Here is a 15,873-nt window from a genome sequence, read left to right on the forward strand (position 1 = left end):
GGGGGCGGTGCTGGCGCCCCCCGCCCAGGCCCAAAGGGCTCCTGAGAACCCGCCTGGGTTTGGGGCCAAAACCGCAAGAAGAAGCTGATGGGGTTGACGTGAGGGGCCCGGCGGGAGCTGGGGGCCGTGGCGGCCGGTTCGCCCTCACCGTGGGTCCCCTGTCAGTGAGGTCTCGCGTGGGGACGGGGACCCTGAGGCACCCCTTGCTCCCCACAGATGAGCCGGGGGCAGGGACCCCGCGGGCTGACCCCACACTCACCCCAGCCGGGGGTCCCCCACCTCCGCGCCGCTGCCGGGACACAGCGGGAGGTGACAGGTGGCCCCAGCCAGAGCCACTCGAGGGGACTGGTGCCCCCGCGCCCCCGCAGTGGCCCAGAGCCGCAGCCACTGGCTCTGATGAGCAGGCACTGCCCATTAGCCAAATTAAAACAGAGGCTCATCAGCATTCGAGCTTGGCAACACGGGCAGAGGCGGCTCCAGCTGAAGGTGGGGGCACAGGCCAGCGCCCCGCGCCGAGGGGAGGGGGGACTGGGCCGGGGGGTCCACACGCTGCTGCCAAGAGAGACGGTGCCTGCGTGGGGAGTGGGACCCCAGGGTCCCAGCCCAGCTGGCAGCTGCGTCACCCGAAGCCACTGAGCACCCCAGGCCTGTGGGCACCGAGTGCATCCCTGGGCATGATGCAGCTGTGACACCCCAACTGCACCCCCAAAGTGGGATTGCCTCTGAGCTGGAGGTAAGGGTTTGGTGGGTGCACCGGCCAGTGGATAAGGAACTGGCTGGGTGGTGACATTCAAAATGAAACCAGTAACAAGTGGTGTCCCTCAATGGTCTGTGCTGGGACGAGAACTATTAAATATCTTCATCAATGACATAGACAGTGGATTCCTGGCACCCTCAGCAAGTTTGTGGATGACTCCAAGCAGAGCGGTGCAGCCGATACACTTGAGGCGAAGGATGCCACGGGTGCCACCCAGGGGGGACCTTGACAGGCTGGAGGAGTGAGCCCATGCAGAGCTCATGAACTTCAACAAGGCCAAGTGTAAGGTCCTGCACCCAGACTAGGGCAATCCCTACTATGGGTACAGCTTGGAGGACGGATGGGTGGGTGGGTGGATGAATGGATGGGTGGATGGATGGATGGATGGATGGATGGATGGATGGATGGATGGGTGGATGGATGGGTGGATGGGTGGATGGGTGGATGGGTGGATGGATGGGTGGATGGGTGGATGGGTGGATGAATGGATGGGTGGATGGATGGATGGATGGATGGATGGATGGATGGATGGGTGGGTGGATGGGTGGATGGGTGGGTGGATGGATGGATGGATGGATGGATGGATGGATGGATGGATGGATGGGTGGATGAATGGATGGATGGATGGATGGAGTGCAGCCCTGCAGGGAAGGACTTGAGGATATGGTTGATGAAAAGTTAGCTATGAGCTGGCAATGTGCACTTGCAGCCCAGAAAACCAGCCGTATCCTGGGCTGCATCAGAAGAGTGGCCAGCTGGCTGAGGGAGGGGATTCTGTCCCTCTCTGCTCTCGTAAGACCCCACCTGAGCACTGCATCGAGCTCGGGAGTCCCCAGTGCAAGACAGACATGGAGCTGTTAGAGCTGGTCTGGAGGAGGCCATGGAAACGGCCAGTGGGCTGGAGCAGCTGGAGAGGCTGAGAGCTGGGGTTGTTCCGCCTGGAGAAGGCTCCGGGGGGACCTTGCGGTGGCCTGTCCATATATGAAGGGGGCTTATTAGAAAGACAAAGAGGCTCATGGGTGCTGTTTCCCAAACCGATGGGACCCTCCCCTGCCTGTCACCCTTGAGACATGCAGCTGAGTTCTCCCAAACACACGTGTCCAGCTGAAATGGAAGCATCAGCATCATCCCCGCGTGGTCCTTCTGCATCCCCCTGTGCCAGGGGACCAGTTCCTCAAGGCTTGTGGTTCTGCACCGTGGCTGTCCAGCTCGAAATCCCTGTGTGTCACCAGGTGCAGGGCCCAGCATGGAACCCTTCTGCTGCCTGCACAGGGCCACAGGCCAGCACAGGCTGGGGAGCACGCACAGGCCCCTCTGCAGATGAGGGGCCATGGGTCTCCAAATCCAGTCCCACCCTCCAGGTTCAGGACTGCGAGCTTACCTGAGCTCACCCTTACGGAGAGGGGCCCGGCGCTGCCGGGAAGTGCCCTCTCCTGGCCTCGCCTTCGCCACTGCAGCCTGTTACAGCTTATCACCATCCTGAGATTAATCAATGGCTCCTGGAGCATCTGTCCCAGCTCCAGCTTCGCTCTCCGGAGTGGAAAACAGCTTTTGAGACACCCAGGGGACGACTGGGACCTCCCTTCCCCTCAGCTGGTATCTGCAGCCCCCTCCTCACCCCCCGGCGCTGCTCAAGGGACACTGTCACGTATCTGTCCCCCTGTGCTGGAGATGTGGGGTGGCACCTGTCACCACCCTGTCCCTTTTAAAGGGGAGATAGGGACTAACCCTGGCAAGGCGAAAGGGGCCTGGGGGGATGCCCACCTGCCCCGAGCCCACCACTGCCCCTGCACACTCCAGGTGCAACCTGTCCCTGCCACCCCAGGGGGGTGATCCCCCCCACTGTCAGCACTCGTGGAGCTGCCAGGACTTCAAGCCAGGAGCATTTCTGCACGCTCCAGGCTTCACAGGAACAGGATCTTGGGAGAGGGGGTCTCAATCACCAAACCCCCCGCCAGCATCTTGCAACACAGCCAAGATTTCAAACCAGGAGCGTTTCTACGGAGCCCCCTTCCCCAGGCCTTGCAGGGGGGTGATCACCAAGGAAAGGGGTGGACGTGTGGTGCTACGAGCACAACTGTCCCACCCCTCTCCCACGCAGGGACAGGCCCACGGTCGCCGGGACACAGGACCAGCAGCCAGGCGGTACAGGAGATAACTTTATTGAATCCAATGGTGTTAGACAGACGACCGAGAAGAGACATGCCAGTTGGTGCGGGCAGCGTGGGCAGCAGGAGCTGACTTGGTGCAGGGCTGGATTTGTTTCTGCCTTTCGTAATATCCTCAAGCCTTTTCCTGGCTTCCTTTTATACTTCTTTTAAAATTTCTTTTAAGTAAAAACAACTAATCGTGGAAAGAGTCCAGATGGTGTTTGTTCCCTATGATTGTTCCCGCAGCTATGTACAACGTGGGGTTGGGTCTCAACATCAGGTATAAAATGGAGCGAGTTTACAAACTTGGAGGATGCAAGGAAAAAAGCAAAGACAAGACAGACGAGAGCAGTAGAAATCTGGACCAAAATCTTAAAGAGAAATTTAAAAAGTGCTATAAAACCCCTGGGCAGGAATACCATGCAGTTAAGAAACACAAAACCCAGTCAATTACACAGATCATCTAAAACAGGAATTTGTCCATTTTGTCTTTTATTTAATTAAAAAAAGGTTGTTGTTTTTTTAATAGAAAAAAGCTAAAATTGTAAGGTTCAGGCCACTGGGCAGTAGCAGCTCGAGGGTGCAGGAGGGTGAGGCGCTGGCGTCTCCCAGCTCCAGCCCCCTCAGGAGGGGTCCTGGCACTCCCAGGGGCCACGAGCACCTTTGGAGGTGGCAGGCACCCTTGGGGGGGGGGGGGGGGCAGGGTGGTGACAGGCTCCTTTGGGGGTCACAGGCACCCTTAGGCATGTCGAGCACCCTTGGGGGTGGCAGGCACCTTTGGGGGCAAGAGGCACCCTTGGGGGTGACCGGCTCCTGTGGGGTGACAGGCACCCTTGGGGGCAGCCGGCACCTTCGGGGGTAGCAGGGGGATGAGTTAGTGCAGTCCTTGGACCTGTCCCCCCTGGGACAGAGGGGCTCAGCCCACAGACACTGGCAGCCCTGAGGGACACGGTCCCCAGGCGCCCCAGACAGGTGCCACGCCTGGGGACACGGGGTGCTCGGTGTAAGCCAGGAGGAATCCGTCAGGGCCCCTCTCCTCCGGCTGGGTAAGGCCAGTGAAAGCCCCCGCCACGCACCACCATCCCAGCGCACGCCGCTGCCATCAACCTCGCCCTTCCTGTCGGGTCTTCCTCCTGATTTACACCAGTGTGCTGCTCGCCTCCAGCACACCCCAGCTGAGCTTACGGGGCAACAGGCAGTGCCACACTGGGGAAGAATGGGGCAAATCTGCAGGAAAAGGCTGCACCCTTTGCTGGGCTGCAAAACCCGCAGCACAGCCCCAGGTGAGCCGGTGACGGGGACAGTTTGATCCACATTTTGGTGGCTCTCTGGGCACGTCAGAAAAGAAAATCAGGCCCAGCCAAGGCTGCCTGCAGGCCATGCAAAGCGAGGGGGGGGGTCGTGAGCCCATGGGACTCCTCAGGGCACCCAGGCACGGGACAGCCCCCAAGGGTGCATCGCGCCCTTCCCTGCCCTGGGCACCGGAGCCCCGAAGGGGGCAAGAGGGGCTGGAGTGAGAGCTGGGTCCCCACCACCGGCCTCGAGCGGCTGCTAAGCCGGTGTCTTGTACAATCAGAAAAGAAGTCAGCACAGCACAGTTATCACAGAGTACAAAAAAAAGAAAGAAAAAAAAAAAAAAAAAAGAAAGAAAACAGGAAACGAGGAAAGAGGCGCAGAGCAGGGCCCCACCAACTCACGCAGGGCATTCGACTACAGACCTATTTACAGCGAGTCCTTAGCCGACAGCGGCAACACAAGAGAAGGCGAACAGACAGCCCTAGCGTCCAAGCCCGCATGGGGGGGGACATCCCTGTGCAAGGGGCCGGGCTGGCCGGCCACGGGTGGCAGCGGGAGACGGTGGGGAGGCTGTCGGACAGACGAAGTGAGCACCACGGGGCACACGCGCCACGGCTGGGATGTGCCAGGCGGGATGCACCGGCCGAGAGAGCACCAAGGGCAGCGGTGGCAGCTGCCTCCGAGCAGCACAGGCACGAAGGCCAGGTCTCGGAGGAGATGCCCATTTTGGAGGGTTGCGAGATGTCCCTGAAGGCCACACCAGCCATGGCACCAGGCGGGGTCTGAGGCTGCCCAGTCCGCAGCCTGGCAGGGGCTGGGGACAGGATGGGCTCGGCAGACCTGGCCCTGGGGGGTCACCGCTCCCCAGAAGGCTCCCCAGGGCCCCAGCTGAATGCGGGAGCTGAGCTGGATGGCAGTGGAGAGGAGGGGGTGCCCAGAGCGCAGCTGGGCTAAGGGAGGGAGGTGCTGGCACCCTGCAGCCATGCTTGGGGACAGGCAAGCAAGGGGTACTGAAAGCAGCAGCCCCAGCTCGGCCATGCTCAGGCCAGTGCCAGCACCCCGTCCCATCCCAGCCGAGCTGGCTTTGGGGACAGTCACAGGGCAATGCAGCCGGAGCTCCCCGTCCCATCCCAGCCGAGCTGGCTTTGGGGACAGTCACAGGGCAATGCAGCCGGAGCTGTCGCCTCAGCCCCACGTGCCCCCTCCCCACACAGCCAGGGATTAAGGCACCGTGGCAGCACCGGGGCTGATCCCCTCTGTGCCAGGAGCACCCCCTGTGACACCGCAGGGCAGGGCCAGGAGGACACATGGCAGCCCTAGCCGTCCCCAGAGCATGGACACGGGGCACAGCAAGACCCTGCCACAGGGTGCAGGAAGGCACAGGGCCTCGGGGAGCCAAGGGCACAGGGACCACCCCAGGCATGGCTCACCAACCCACCCCCTCTAGGCCTGGCAGCGCTGAGGGGATGGGGCAGGTGGCCAGTTGCCCAGGGATGGAGCAGCAACACCCCTGCCATGGCCAGGCCTCGGCCACGGCTGGGTACCTTGGGGAGGGGATGCCCTGTGGCATCCTGGCCTGGCAAGACCCCACCCCAGGGCCAGACTCTGCCTTGTGCTTTGGGGAGGGGGAAGCTGCCAGGCAAGGGGCTGCTCTGAGAGCATCCCACTGCCACTGGCTACCAAGTCCCAGCTCAGCCAAGCTGCAAGGCCCCGAGAGGTGGGTTCAGGGACTGGAGATATCCAGTGAGCACCAGTTTCATGACAGAGGTGGTTTGAGTGGTGGAACAAACAGCTGCAAAAGAAACCAAAAGGGAAAGGGAGCTGCTTACAGGGAAGCAGCAGGCACCGGGCCACGGGCTCCAGGCCAGGAGAACAAAGAACCAGAACAAAAAAAGGGACCAAAGTGAAGTCTGGACTCGGCCAAAGGAAAATGGGAGGGGGAAACAAAAGAAAATAACCAAAGCAGGGTTTATTGGGCTGTCCTGGTCGCAGCGGCTGCCATGCAGGTGACATGGGGAACGCACAAAGACAGCGGCGAGCGCCACGCTCCTCCTCGGCCAGCACAAGGCAGGCATTCCCTGCAGCAGCGGCTCCATCGTCACCTGCCCTCAGCTACGCCTGGCTGGGTGGAGAGGGAGCTGGAGACCCTTGTGCCCGCGCTCTTGTCCTGCGGCCACACACTCCTCCCGTGCCCCCCAGCTTTGGCCCAGGTGGCTCCTGTGGGGTCCCTGCCCCACGCAGGGGCCTTCCTGCGGCTCCCGGGAGCAGGAGCTCGGCTGCATCAGTCGCCCTGGCCCCAAAGCCCAAGAGTTTGCAATAGAGACAGAAAAAAAACAAGAAGAGAAACCAGGATTCTCCTACCCCCAGGGTCGCGAGGGGAGACGGCACCTCGCGCTCTCCCACAGATGAGCTGAGCTTCCCCACGTTCTGCCGGGACGTGCCAGAGCCCTGGTCCTCTGCTCGCACGCCAGCCCCGCGCTCCGGGATACCAAAGGAAAATAACAGCAGCCCAGCGGGAGCGGTGGCTGGCGGCGGCTCCCCTCCGCCTGGGCCGGCATGTCTGGGCCTCACAGAGTTGACTGCAGGTCAGGATCCACCATGGTCTCACGGTCCGGAGACTCGATGTAGTTGGCGGCTTCCTGGAGCTTCAGCAGCATGGCCATCTGCAGGGAGAAGAGCATGGCACCGAGCCCCAGTGGGACGAGAGATGCCCTGGGGAAGCCAAGGCCACTTGGCCCTCCCTCCCTGCCCTCCCGTACAAACCAGCCATCCCGAGCAGCTCCTTAGAGGGTAAAGCAAAGCCCAGAGATGCTGCAAAACCCGTCCCTGTCACCAGGATCTTGGCCTTGGGCACAGCTGGGATGCTCATGGCTGAGCATGCCAAAGCAGCGCAGAGGGACAGGCCCTGGTGCGTCAGCTGTAACAGCCCGCTCGAGGTGACACACGGGGACACGTACATGCAGACTCCAGCACAGCAGGGACATACCAGAGGGTCCGAGTCCAGGGAGCTGGGCGTCGTGTCCTTGACGGTGCGCTCCTCGGGAGGGGAAACGGTGCTGTGGGGTCCAATAGTGGGTGGGGGCAGGTGGTACAGCTTGGACTGGTCCTGCTGTGCTGACGGCCAGGGCAGGGTGTCCCGCACCCACTCCACGGGGTCCTCCCAGGCTGCCTTCTGCCCGTGGACCTGTACACAGGGAGAGCAAGCAGCAGCCACCTGTTCAGCATCTGCCAGAGCCGGCATCATGGCACCCCGAGTGTCCCCAAACAGCGCTATGTCCCACTGAAGCCACAGGGCAGGGCAGGGCCAGACAGGTGTCGCCTGTGCCCAAACTCCCAGTGCCTCCCTTCTCCGTGCCCCATTAGACTGCTGCACCAGCACATCCCCAAGCACCGCTGGTTTATTTCCCCATGTCCCAGGCAGCTCTGTGCACCTTGAGCCCATCTTTTGCCCCCTCCTGCAGGTAAGGGATGATGGAGTTGTTCCACAGGTCAATGAACCAGGTCCGGAAATCCTCAATTCCAATGGGGCAGGACAGGAAGAAGCAGGGACCTGCGGGGGGAAGGCAGAGTGAAAATGGGAGCCCAGTCCCTCGGCTCCAGTCACTGGCCCATGGCAGCACAGCACCAAGGTGGGCAAGCCGGGCTGTGCAGGGTGCCATGGGCTCGACCACCTCCCGGGAGCAGCGTCTGGCAGAGCAAGGTCCCAGGCAAGTCACCAGGCTGCCAAGGTCCATGTACCCCCCAAAAGCAGAGCGAGGCAAAGGGAGACCTGCCTAGGGAAACACGGCTCTCCCTGCTCAAGGAGGGGTGCCAGTGACACAGGTAGCCTTGGTTGACACCATGGTGACAGCTCCCATAGGGCACAGCCAGAAATGCCACCCAGGGAAGAGGAACGCCTGTGTGCATTGCCCACCAGCTTCTGGTTGTGTGGGCCTGGGCAACACAGAGCAGCACAGCAGCTCCCAAAGCTCCTTTGGATTTTTTGTCCCTGGGGGCTCCCAGCAGCGCACGGCGCAGGAGGGAGGCACGCAGCAGGGCCGTACCGATGAGGAAGTCAGAGGTGCTGTGTTTTTCCAGGAAGGTGTGTAAGTGGTACCAGAGCTTGGGCACCCAGTCCAGCACACGCAGCAGCTCCTCCTTGTTGGCGTTGACATCCGTGTCCGACTCCAGGAGCTTCCGCCGCAGGTAGCGCACCAGGAAGCCGTTGGCCGGCTCCACGTTGTTGGAGAAGGTCAGCATCCTGGGGGAAAGAGTCAGCTGTTCGGGGCTGGGTCTCGGCACAAGCCGCCAAGCACCCTCGAGGGGGACCTCCTAGCACCCCCACACGGCGTGTGCCCAATGGTGGGGCAACAGGTCCTTCTGGAATGGCAGGCGTGGGCCTGGGGATTGATCCTCCCCCAGGTCCCCAGTCACAGGATTGTCCCCAGGACTGCCCCGGGGCAGAAGTGATGGCCTCTGTCCCCCGCTAGCCCCCTGGGGATGGTCCCCAGGGATGTATGATAAGCACGTGATAAGTTTAGTAAATCCTTTGACACCATCTCCCACAGCATCTCCTGGAGAAACTGTCTGCTCATGGCCAGGACGGGTGTGCTCTGTGCTGGGTTAAAAGCTGGCTGGATGGCCAAGCCAGAGAGTGGTGGGGAATGGAGTTACATCCCGCTGGCACCGGTCACACTGGGTGTCCCCAGGGCTCGGTGCTGCGGCCACTCCTGTTTAATATCGATGATCTGGATGAGGGGATCGAGCGCTCCCTCAGTAAGCTTGCAGACAGCCCCAAGCTGGGGGAGCGTTGATGTGGGGGAGGGCAGGAGGCTCTGCAGGGGGATCTGGGCAGGCCGGGCCGATGGGCCAAGGCCAGTTGGAGGAGGTTCAACAGGGCTCAGTGCCGGGCCCGGCACCTGGGTCACACCAGCCCCACGCAGCGCTGCGGGCTGGGGGCAGGGGGCTGGGAACTGCCCGGAGGGAAGGGGGCTGGGGGGCTGGCTGACGGCAAACTGAACGTGAGCCCCCAGTGTGCCCAGGTGGCCAAGGAGCCCAACAGCATCCTGGCTTGTGGCACAGCAGTGTGGCCAGCAGGACCAGGGCAGTGACTGTCCCCCTGCACTCGGCACCGGCGCAGCCGCACCCCCAACCCCGGGTTCAGTTTCGGCCCCTCACTCAGGAGGGACAGTGAGGGGCTGGAGCGTGTCCAGAGCCGGGCAGCGGGGCTGGGGCAGGGGCTGGGGCACAAGTGCTCTGAGGAGCGGCTGGGGGAACTGGGGGGGTTCAGCCTGCAGAGGAGGCGGCTCGGGGGGGCCCTCATGGCTCCCTACAGCTGCCGGACGGGAGGCTGTAGCCAGGTGGGTATCCATCTCTTCTCCCAAGGAACAAGTGACAGGACGAGAGGAAACGGCCTCAAGTTGCACCAGGGGAGGTTTAGGTTGGACATGAGGAAAAACATCTTCACCGAAAGGGTGGTCAGGCACTGGAGCAGGCTGCCCCGGCAGGGGGTGGAATCACCACCCCTGGAGGTGCTCAGAAGACATGTAGATGTGGTGCTCAGGGACATGGTTCAGTGGTGGCCTTGGCAGTGCTGGGCTCACGGTTGGACTTGATGATCTTAAAGGTCTTTTCCAACCCAAATGATTCTAAGATTCCCACCTGAAGCTGAGATGGAGGCCATGGTTTGGGGTCATCTTCACAGGCTGGTTGGTGGTCCCAATGATGTAGGGGCTGAGCAAGTGACAGAGAGAGACAGAATTCATGAGCAAAGCATGCTGCATGACCCCCGCCTGTGGCAGAGCTGATCTGAGCACAGCAGCCAAGCAGTCTCATCTCTACAAGCCCAGGGCCCTTGCTGAGCGCAGCGGGGAGCATGCCGGTGCCTCCTGCGCTGGTGGAGGGTGCAGTGGGGCTCTCACCATTTGTGGTATTTGCAGGTGAGTGCGCCGTTGACAAGCTCGCTGATGGAGCCCGCCTCACTGAGGTCGTCCAGGAGGATCACCAGCGGCACATCTGCCATGCCCGTCTCCCGGTCAATCTGGTTGGCCAGGTTGGAGAGGTACAGCTGCAGGTCCTGCAATGAACGGGCCGGGTGTCACACATGGGGCCGTGACACGGCTGCCAACAAGGACCGCAGCAGCAGGGTCAGCGGGGACACTTCTGGCTGCAGCGTGCCCTCACCTTGCAGGACTGCTGGTGCATGTTGAAGGTGCTGACAATGCCCTCGGTGACGTCCCGACCTGAGCGCTCCACCAGGTACTCAGCCAGGCGGTTGGTCAGGTAGGTTTTGCCGGTGCCGCTGGGTCCCGAGAGGATGAGCCGCCGGTGCTTCAGCAGGAGGCTGATGTAATGCTGCATCATGGGCTTGGGGATGAGCGTCTCAAACACTAGGCTGTCCACGCACTTCTCCTTCAAGCCTGCAGGCAAGGGAGGGCTGAGGGTCCTGCTCACATCCCACGACACCGTGAGATAGGGGGAGGAACAGCGATGGAGCCTCGCCATCACACTGACCTTTGAGTGTCACAACGATGCTGGTCAGGCCTCGGCGGCACAGCGGCAGCTCTGGTGGCTCTGTGTCCAGGACCCGCTTGATGTGGCTGATGCTGTAGCCATAGACAGACTCGGTGCTGAGCCCCAGTGTGGAAGCAGGATCCATCTTGGTGATGTAATCCTATGTGGACAAGGACAGGGCTGTTAGTGCCCCTGAGGACCAGCGGGCAGCAGCCAGTTCCAGGAGACCCTGGTAAGGACCTGGGCCAGAGAGCATCAGACACAGTGGAGCAGTATAAAAGGCTGGCTCACAGAGGAGCAGCCCCCATGCGCCTACCTTAAAGACCTGGCAGACAGCCTCATCCAGCATCTTCCAGTCCACCTTCCCGCTCACCTTGGTCCAGCCCAGGAAAAACTCCTGCTGCTTGAGGTCCTAGGAGCCAAGGCAGGTGTGCAGAGCAGAGCACTACCTCCAGCCCCAGAGAGGCAGTCTGTGCCCCTTGCCCAGGGCCAGGGCACTGGGACCGGCCAGGCTCCCCATACAGCCCACACTTACCCCCTTGATGATGTGCTGGGGCGGCATGCGCACCACGATCCGTAGTGTCAGCTCATCCTTCTGGGTGCCAGCGCTGACAGCGTCCATAGGGGACACGTCTAGGGACAGAGCAATGAAGTTGTGCTGGCAGGGAGAACTGAGCCACCAGGCCTGACCAGGACCAGCCCGAGCCAAATCCTGCTGCGGCTGACTGGCACCGGTGGCATGACAGATCCCCGTGCACAGCTGCCTCCGGGTGACCAGCAGCACGTTCCCATCACACACACAGTCTCTGTCCCAGCCCTTCCCCATCTGCCAGCAGCTCTGCCACCCCTACCTGCATCCCCCAGGCTGGGGCCAAAGGCATGGCCAAGGGTGAGACCCAGGGAGCGCCGCGGTGAAGAGGAGGCTGACGTGCTCATGACGTGGCCAGGAACAGAGCCTGGCACTGCCGAGGGCCCTGGAGCCACTTTGAGCCGATCATTCTCGGCCTTCAGGAGGTCCACCTCCAGCTGGGGAGAACCAGTTACGGCACTGGGTGAGGAGCTGGCCGCCGGCAGCACAGCTCAGAGCCAGTCAGGCTCCTGGCAGTGGTCCTTACCTGCATGTTGTGCATGGTCTCCCGCAGCTGCTCCAGTTGGTGGGCCGAGTTGAGGGCCTCCAGGCGGATGTCCGTCAGCTTCATCTCCTTCTCCCACAGCTCGGACCGAAGCTCCGACACCTCCTTCTTCTCTGGCTCACCCTCACCATGAGCCTGGAAGAGCCTGGGCCAAGGGAGAGAGAGTCTTGCAGGGTCCAGGGTGGGAGCCTGCAGCCCCCACGACCGGCCCTCCCCATTCCGTGGTGCCCATCCTGGCCCCACGTACTCAGCTGTGTCAATGCCCACAGACGAGGACGTGGAGGATTTGATGGAGGGTGAGGCGGTCTCTGTGGAGCCATGCTGCAGCTTGGGGGAAGAGGGGGCCGACGAGTCTGGCGTGGCGATCTCCTCGATGTCCGAGTAGGACGAGGCTGATTTAGGTCCCTTCTTGATGCTGAAAGCCTTGTTGAAGGAGCTGCGCAGCTACAGGTGACAGAAAGGCACTTGTTAGGGGCAGCCCGACAGTGCAGCGCTGAAAGCAGAGACAGGGCTCAGTCCGGCCCTAGAACCACCGTCTGCCCAGGACCCACAGACAGCCTGAGCTGGGACCAGTAACACCGTATCCATCACCGAGGCTGCACTGTGCACTGCCACTGCCCCGGGGAAGGCACCAGCCTGACCCTGCTCTGCCGGCACAGCTGGCAGGGGGGGTGCTCAGCCCTCTGTGCAATGCTCCAGCCCCAGCCTGGACGGCGCGCACAGCCCCAGAGGGGGACCCCCGTCCCAGCCAGGCTTCCCCCAGCACCTACATTGGGTGCTCAGGCACTGCACCAGCACCCCGACCCGTCGGGAAGGGCCGACTCCATCCTGACCTTCACCCACCACAGCCATCCCAGCAAGTGGTGTTCAGGGGGACAATCCCCCTACTCCACAGCCAGGGTCCTGGTGCAAGGGGACAGTTACCATCCCACCGTCCCACCCCCACTGTGGGGTCCTCCTGGAGGAGCAGCGGGCCGGCCAGCCCTCTGCAAGATCTCAGGGGGTCCCAGCCAGGCATGCAGCATGCACACAGCACAGAGAGCAGCGGGCGGGTGAGCGGCGTGCCAAGGTCAGGGAGGGTGGACAGGCACTGCACGGGGGCCAAACCGGGCCTGGGTCCTGCACATGCACCACCAGCCTGTGGGAGAGCAGCAGGACAGGCACCCCGGGCTCACACCAGGTCCTCTGGAGGGCCAAGACCTGCTCCGAGGGGAGGTGGGAGGAAGAGGGGATGGAGAACAGGCAGGATCCAGCCCAACTCCCACAGGCACCAGGCGGGCTGGTCTGGTGTGACCCCAAAAGCAAGAGTGCTGCATTTCAGCACAAAAAAACAGGTGGGTGTCAGGTTCTGCTGACGATGGGAGAGTAGAGGAGCACTGGGACTCACGTGGGTCCCAACAGGGACAGAGCCATTTGGGGCCACGTCAGGCCAGCCCTGGCAATGCAGAGATAGGCAGCACCACACACCGGTGCCACGGGCAGGGCTGCAGTGAGGTGCCCGTCCAAAAAGATCTAGCCACAGGGAGCCAGGACAATACCTGCCTTCCCCAGGCAAGAAGGGGACTGTCCCCATCCACGGGACAGGTCCCCATCCAAGCCCTTCCTGCTGCCTCAGAGCCACCTGGGGCAGTTCAGCCCGTCCACGTGGATGCATGTTTTGGCCTTAACATCAAATGAAGCAGCCAAGGTGCACACAGTCTGGCTGGGGGCCCCGGATGGCCCATGCGGGGGGTTAGTGCCAGTGAGATGGATGGGATGGGTAGTGTCATGAGCACCGTTCCCGAAAAATGGAGCAAGGCCCCTGGCAGGGCATGGCACGTGGTGGAAGGGACGGCACAGGACTTACCTCATACACCTGGAAAAAAAGAGTTGAGGTCAGCATAGCGGGAGAGAAACAAAACAAAGCAAGACTTAATTGTGCATCCAGCTTTGAGCTGTCTGGTGCAGGGAAGGGGCTGCCTGGCCGAGGTGTCCGGCCCCCTGCACTGCCAGAGCCTGCAGGGGCAGGAGACGGGAGGAAAAAACAAGGGAGCAGGCGTGCAGGACCAGGGCTGGAGAACTCCCAGAGGGGCTGGAGAAGTCCTGGCCAACACACCAAAACACAATCCATGGTGGCTACACGCTCTTCATCAGTGCTGTCCCCAGGGGACAGAGGAGACAAACACCACCATGCCACGGCAGACCAAGAAGCAGCTGGCTTGTGGGGCTGACCCCAGCCAGACCCTGCCAGTGGCTCCCCAAGCCCCACTCCTGCCAGCGCCCTGCCCAACCCACCCAGCTCTTCTTCTTCTTCTTCTTCGCATCAGCGTCCTTGCTGCTGCCAATGCTGGAGTGGCTGGTGATGCTGTTGAGGCTGGAGATGCTGTCAGAGGAGTTCTGCCGCTTGATGCGCAGCTCTAGGACCAGCAAGAGAAGCAGGAGAGATCAGAAAAGGAGGTATCAGCAAATTGTGTCTGCCCCAGTGCCAGAGCCACCTGCACTCCCCGCCCTGCACAGCTTCCCTGCTCACACCCAAACACCTTCTGAGCTTTCGGAGCCACCTGGTAAGACAACAAGGGGCTCAGACACTACATGGGCGCCGCCTCCAACTCTAGGGAGATGCCCAGGGTGTACATCATTCTGCTCCTGTCCCAGGCCACCTCCCTGCCAGCACCTTGCACTCACATTGTGGTTTCAGGACTAGGAACAGCACTCAACGGGAACAAAGTCAAGATCAGCAGCCAAAACTGGGCTGTCAGCAAAGGGCCCAGTGAGAAGTGCCCCAGGGAGGACAACCACCCCGTCCCCACACCAGTGCCAAGATCTCCTGCAGTGACAGCTCTGGCTGTACAACCCTGGCTTCAGATGCTCAGGGGTCCCAGGAGGGGAAGAGCTGCTGCCCAGGGGACGCCGCCTCCCATGTGAACACCTTATGAGCGAGATGTGCTCTGGGCAGCTCCAGGCAGGCACAGCCCAGCTGGGTTTGGGCGAGTAGCTGAGGAAGGGCTGCATCCCTGCGGTGGGAGGGCTGCAGCACCTTACCTTTGGGGGTGACATCAGTGCCGTTCAGTGCACCCTGGATCACAGCTTGGGCCTCCGAGTTCTTCTTCTTCAGAAAGTCAATGGTTTCTCGCAGGTCCAGCAGCTCAGTGTCCTGGGGAGCAGAGCCAGGAGCTGTACAGTGTGTCCCAGCAGCACAGGGCCCACCTCAAGAGCACCACTGGGATGGGCAATGTCACAGCAGGTTCACCAAAGTCCAGCATCCCCCAGCACCAAGAGCACCCTCCGGGACCACCAGTAACCCCCAGTACCCACTCGGCACCCCAACAGTGCCCACCTTCTCCTCAGCGGTCTCTGCCAAGTGCCGCAGGCGGGATGTCATGCTCACCAGGCTCTGCTCAAAAGCTGCCACCAGATTGGCCTGGGAGAAGTGGAGAAACAGGTGAGCACCCACGCCTGGGTGAGCACCCTCTGCCAGGTGTGGGACACGAGAGGCTGGAAAGGGGAACCCAAGGCTCTGGTGGGCGCAGGGCAGCACCAGCCCCACACACTGCAGGGACACAGAGCGGTGTGTCCTGCAGCAGGTCCCACAGGGACTCACGTTAGCAGACAGCTGGGACGTCAGGGTGGCCACCTTCTCCTGCGAGGACTCCAGCTCACGGCGCAGCTTGCGGATTTGCTGTGGGGAGAGAGCAGAGGCAGTGAGAGGGGCCAGCTGCTCACCCTCGCCACGGTGGCAGGGGCAGGCGACGAGCAGAGGGTGCGGGCTCACCTCAGACTGCATCTTCTCCTCAGCCTGGCAGTGCGAGAGCAGAGGGAGACAGACAGACAGAGGCAGGCAGTCAGGAGGGCAGCGAGGCACGGGCAGGCTTGGCGCAAGGCAGAGGCATGCACAGAGCCCCCCCCCCCCTTCCCACCCAGGCCCCCACCAGCCATGCACAAAGCAGCGCAGCACAGAGGCAGCTCTTACGGAGGAGTAGGTGGAGGACGCGCTCGAGGCCAGGGACAGCACCGATCCATGAACTGCAACAGAATAAAACCCAGCCCGTCAGGGTGCCCCGGGCCA

General features: G+C 61.9%; 1 protein-coding gene across 6 annotated transcripts in view; it reads right to left on the reverse strand.

Moving 5' to 3' along the window:
• Window positions 1-5,323: 5,323 nt before the first annotated feature.
• Window positions 5,324-15,873, reverse strand: part of NAV1 (neuron navigator 1) — a 60,990-nt gene continuing 50,440 nt past the window's right edge. For 3 of the 6 annotated variants that reach the window (XM_040616756.1, XM_040616755.1, XM_040616760.1), the window contains 20 exons: window positions 15,778-15,830; window positions 15,580-15,603; window positions 15,409-15,486; window positions 15,145-15,228; window positions 14,850-14,961; window positions 14,103-14,224; window positions 13,675-13,683; window positions 12,076-12,272; window positions 11,811-11,973; window positions 11,547-11,721; window positions 11,231-11,328; window positions 11,012-11,107; window positions 10,696-10,855; window positions 10,366-10,601; window positions 10,104-10,258; window positions 9,844-9,915; window positions 8,247-8,443; window positions 7,635-7,753; window positions 7,190-7,387; window positions 5,324-6,866 (listed from right to left, as the gene is read on the reverse strand). In XM_040616756.1, coding sequence (XP_040472690.1) covers window positions 6,771-6,866; window positions 7,190-7,387; window positions 7,635-7,753; window positions 8,247-8,443; window positions 9,844-9,915; window positions 10,104-10,258; window positions 10,366-10,601; window positions 10,696-10,855; window positions 11,012-11,107; window positions 11,231-11,328; window positions 11,547-11,721; window positions 11,811-11,973; window positions 12,076-12,272; window positions 13,675-13,683; window positions 14,103-14,224; window positions 14,850-14,961; window positions 15,145-15,228; window positions 15,409-15,486; window positions 15,580-15,603; window positions 15,778-15,830 — 2,444 coding nt within the window. In that variant the 3' untranslated portion in view covers window positions 5,324-6,770. The remainder of the gene's footprint in view (window positions 6,867-7,189; window positions 7,388-7,634; window positions 7,754-8,246; window positions 8,444-9,843; window positions 9,916-10,103; window positions 10,259-10,365; window positions 10,602-10,695; window positions 10,856-11,011; window positions 11,108-11,230; window positions 11,329-11,546; window positions 11,722-11,810; window positions 11,974-12,075; window positions 12,273-13,674; window positions 13,684-14,102; window positions 14,225-14,849; window positions 14,962-15,144; window positions 15,229-15,408; window positions 15,487-15,579; window positions 15,604-15,777; window positions 15,831-15,873) is intronic. The other 3 variants (XM_040616757.1, XM_040616758.1, XM_040616759.1) reach the window with 3 other exon arrangements.

The sequence above is a fragment of the Falco naumanni genome, chromosome 17 (genome assembly GCF_017639655.2).
Source record: "Falco naumanni isolate bFalNau1 chromosome 17, bFalNau1.pat, whole genome shotgun sequence".
In the NCBI taxonomy this organism is placed as follows: domain Eukaryota; kingdom Metazoa; phylum Chordata; class Aves; order Falconiformes; family Falconidae; genus Falco; species Falco naumanni.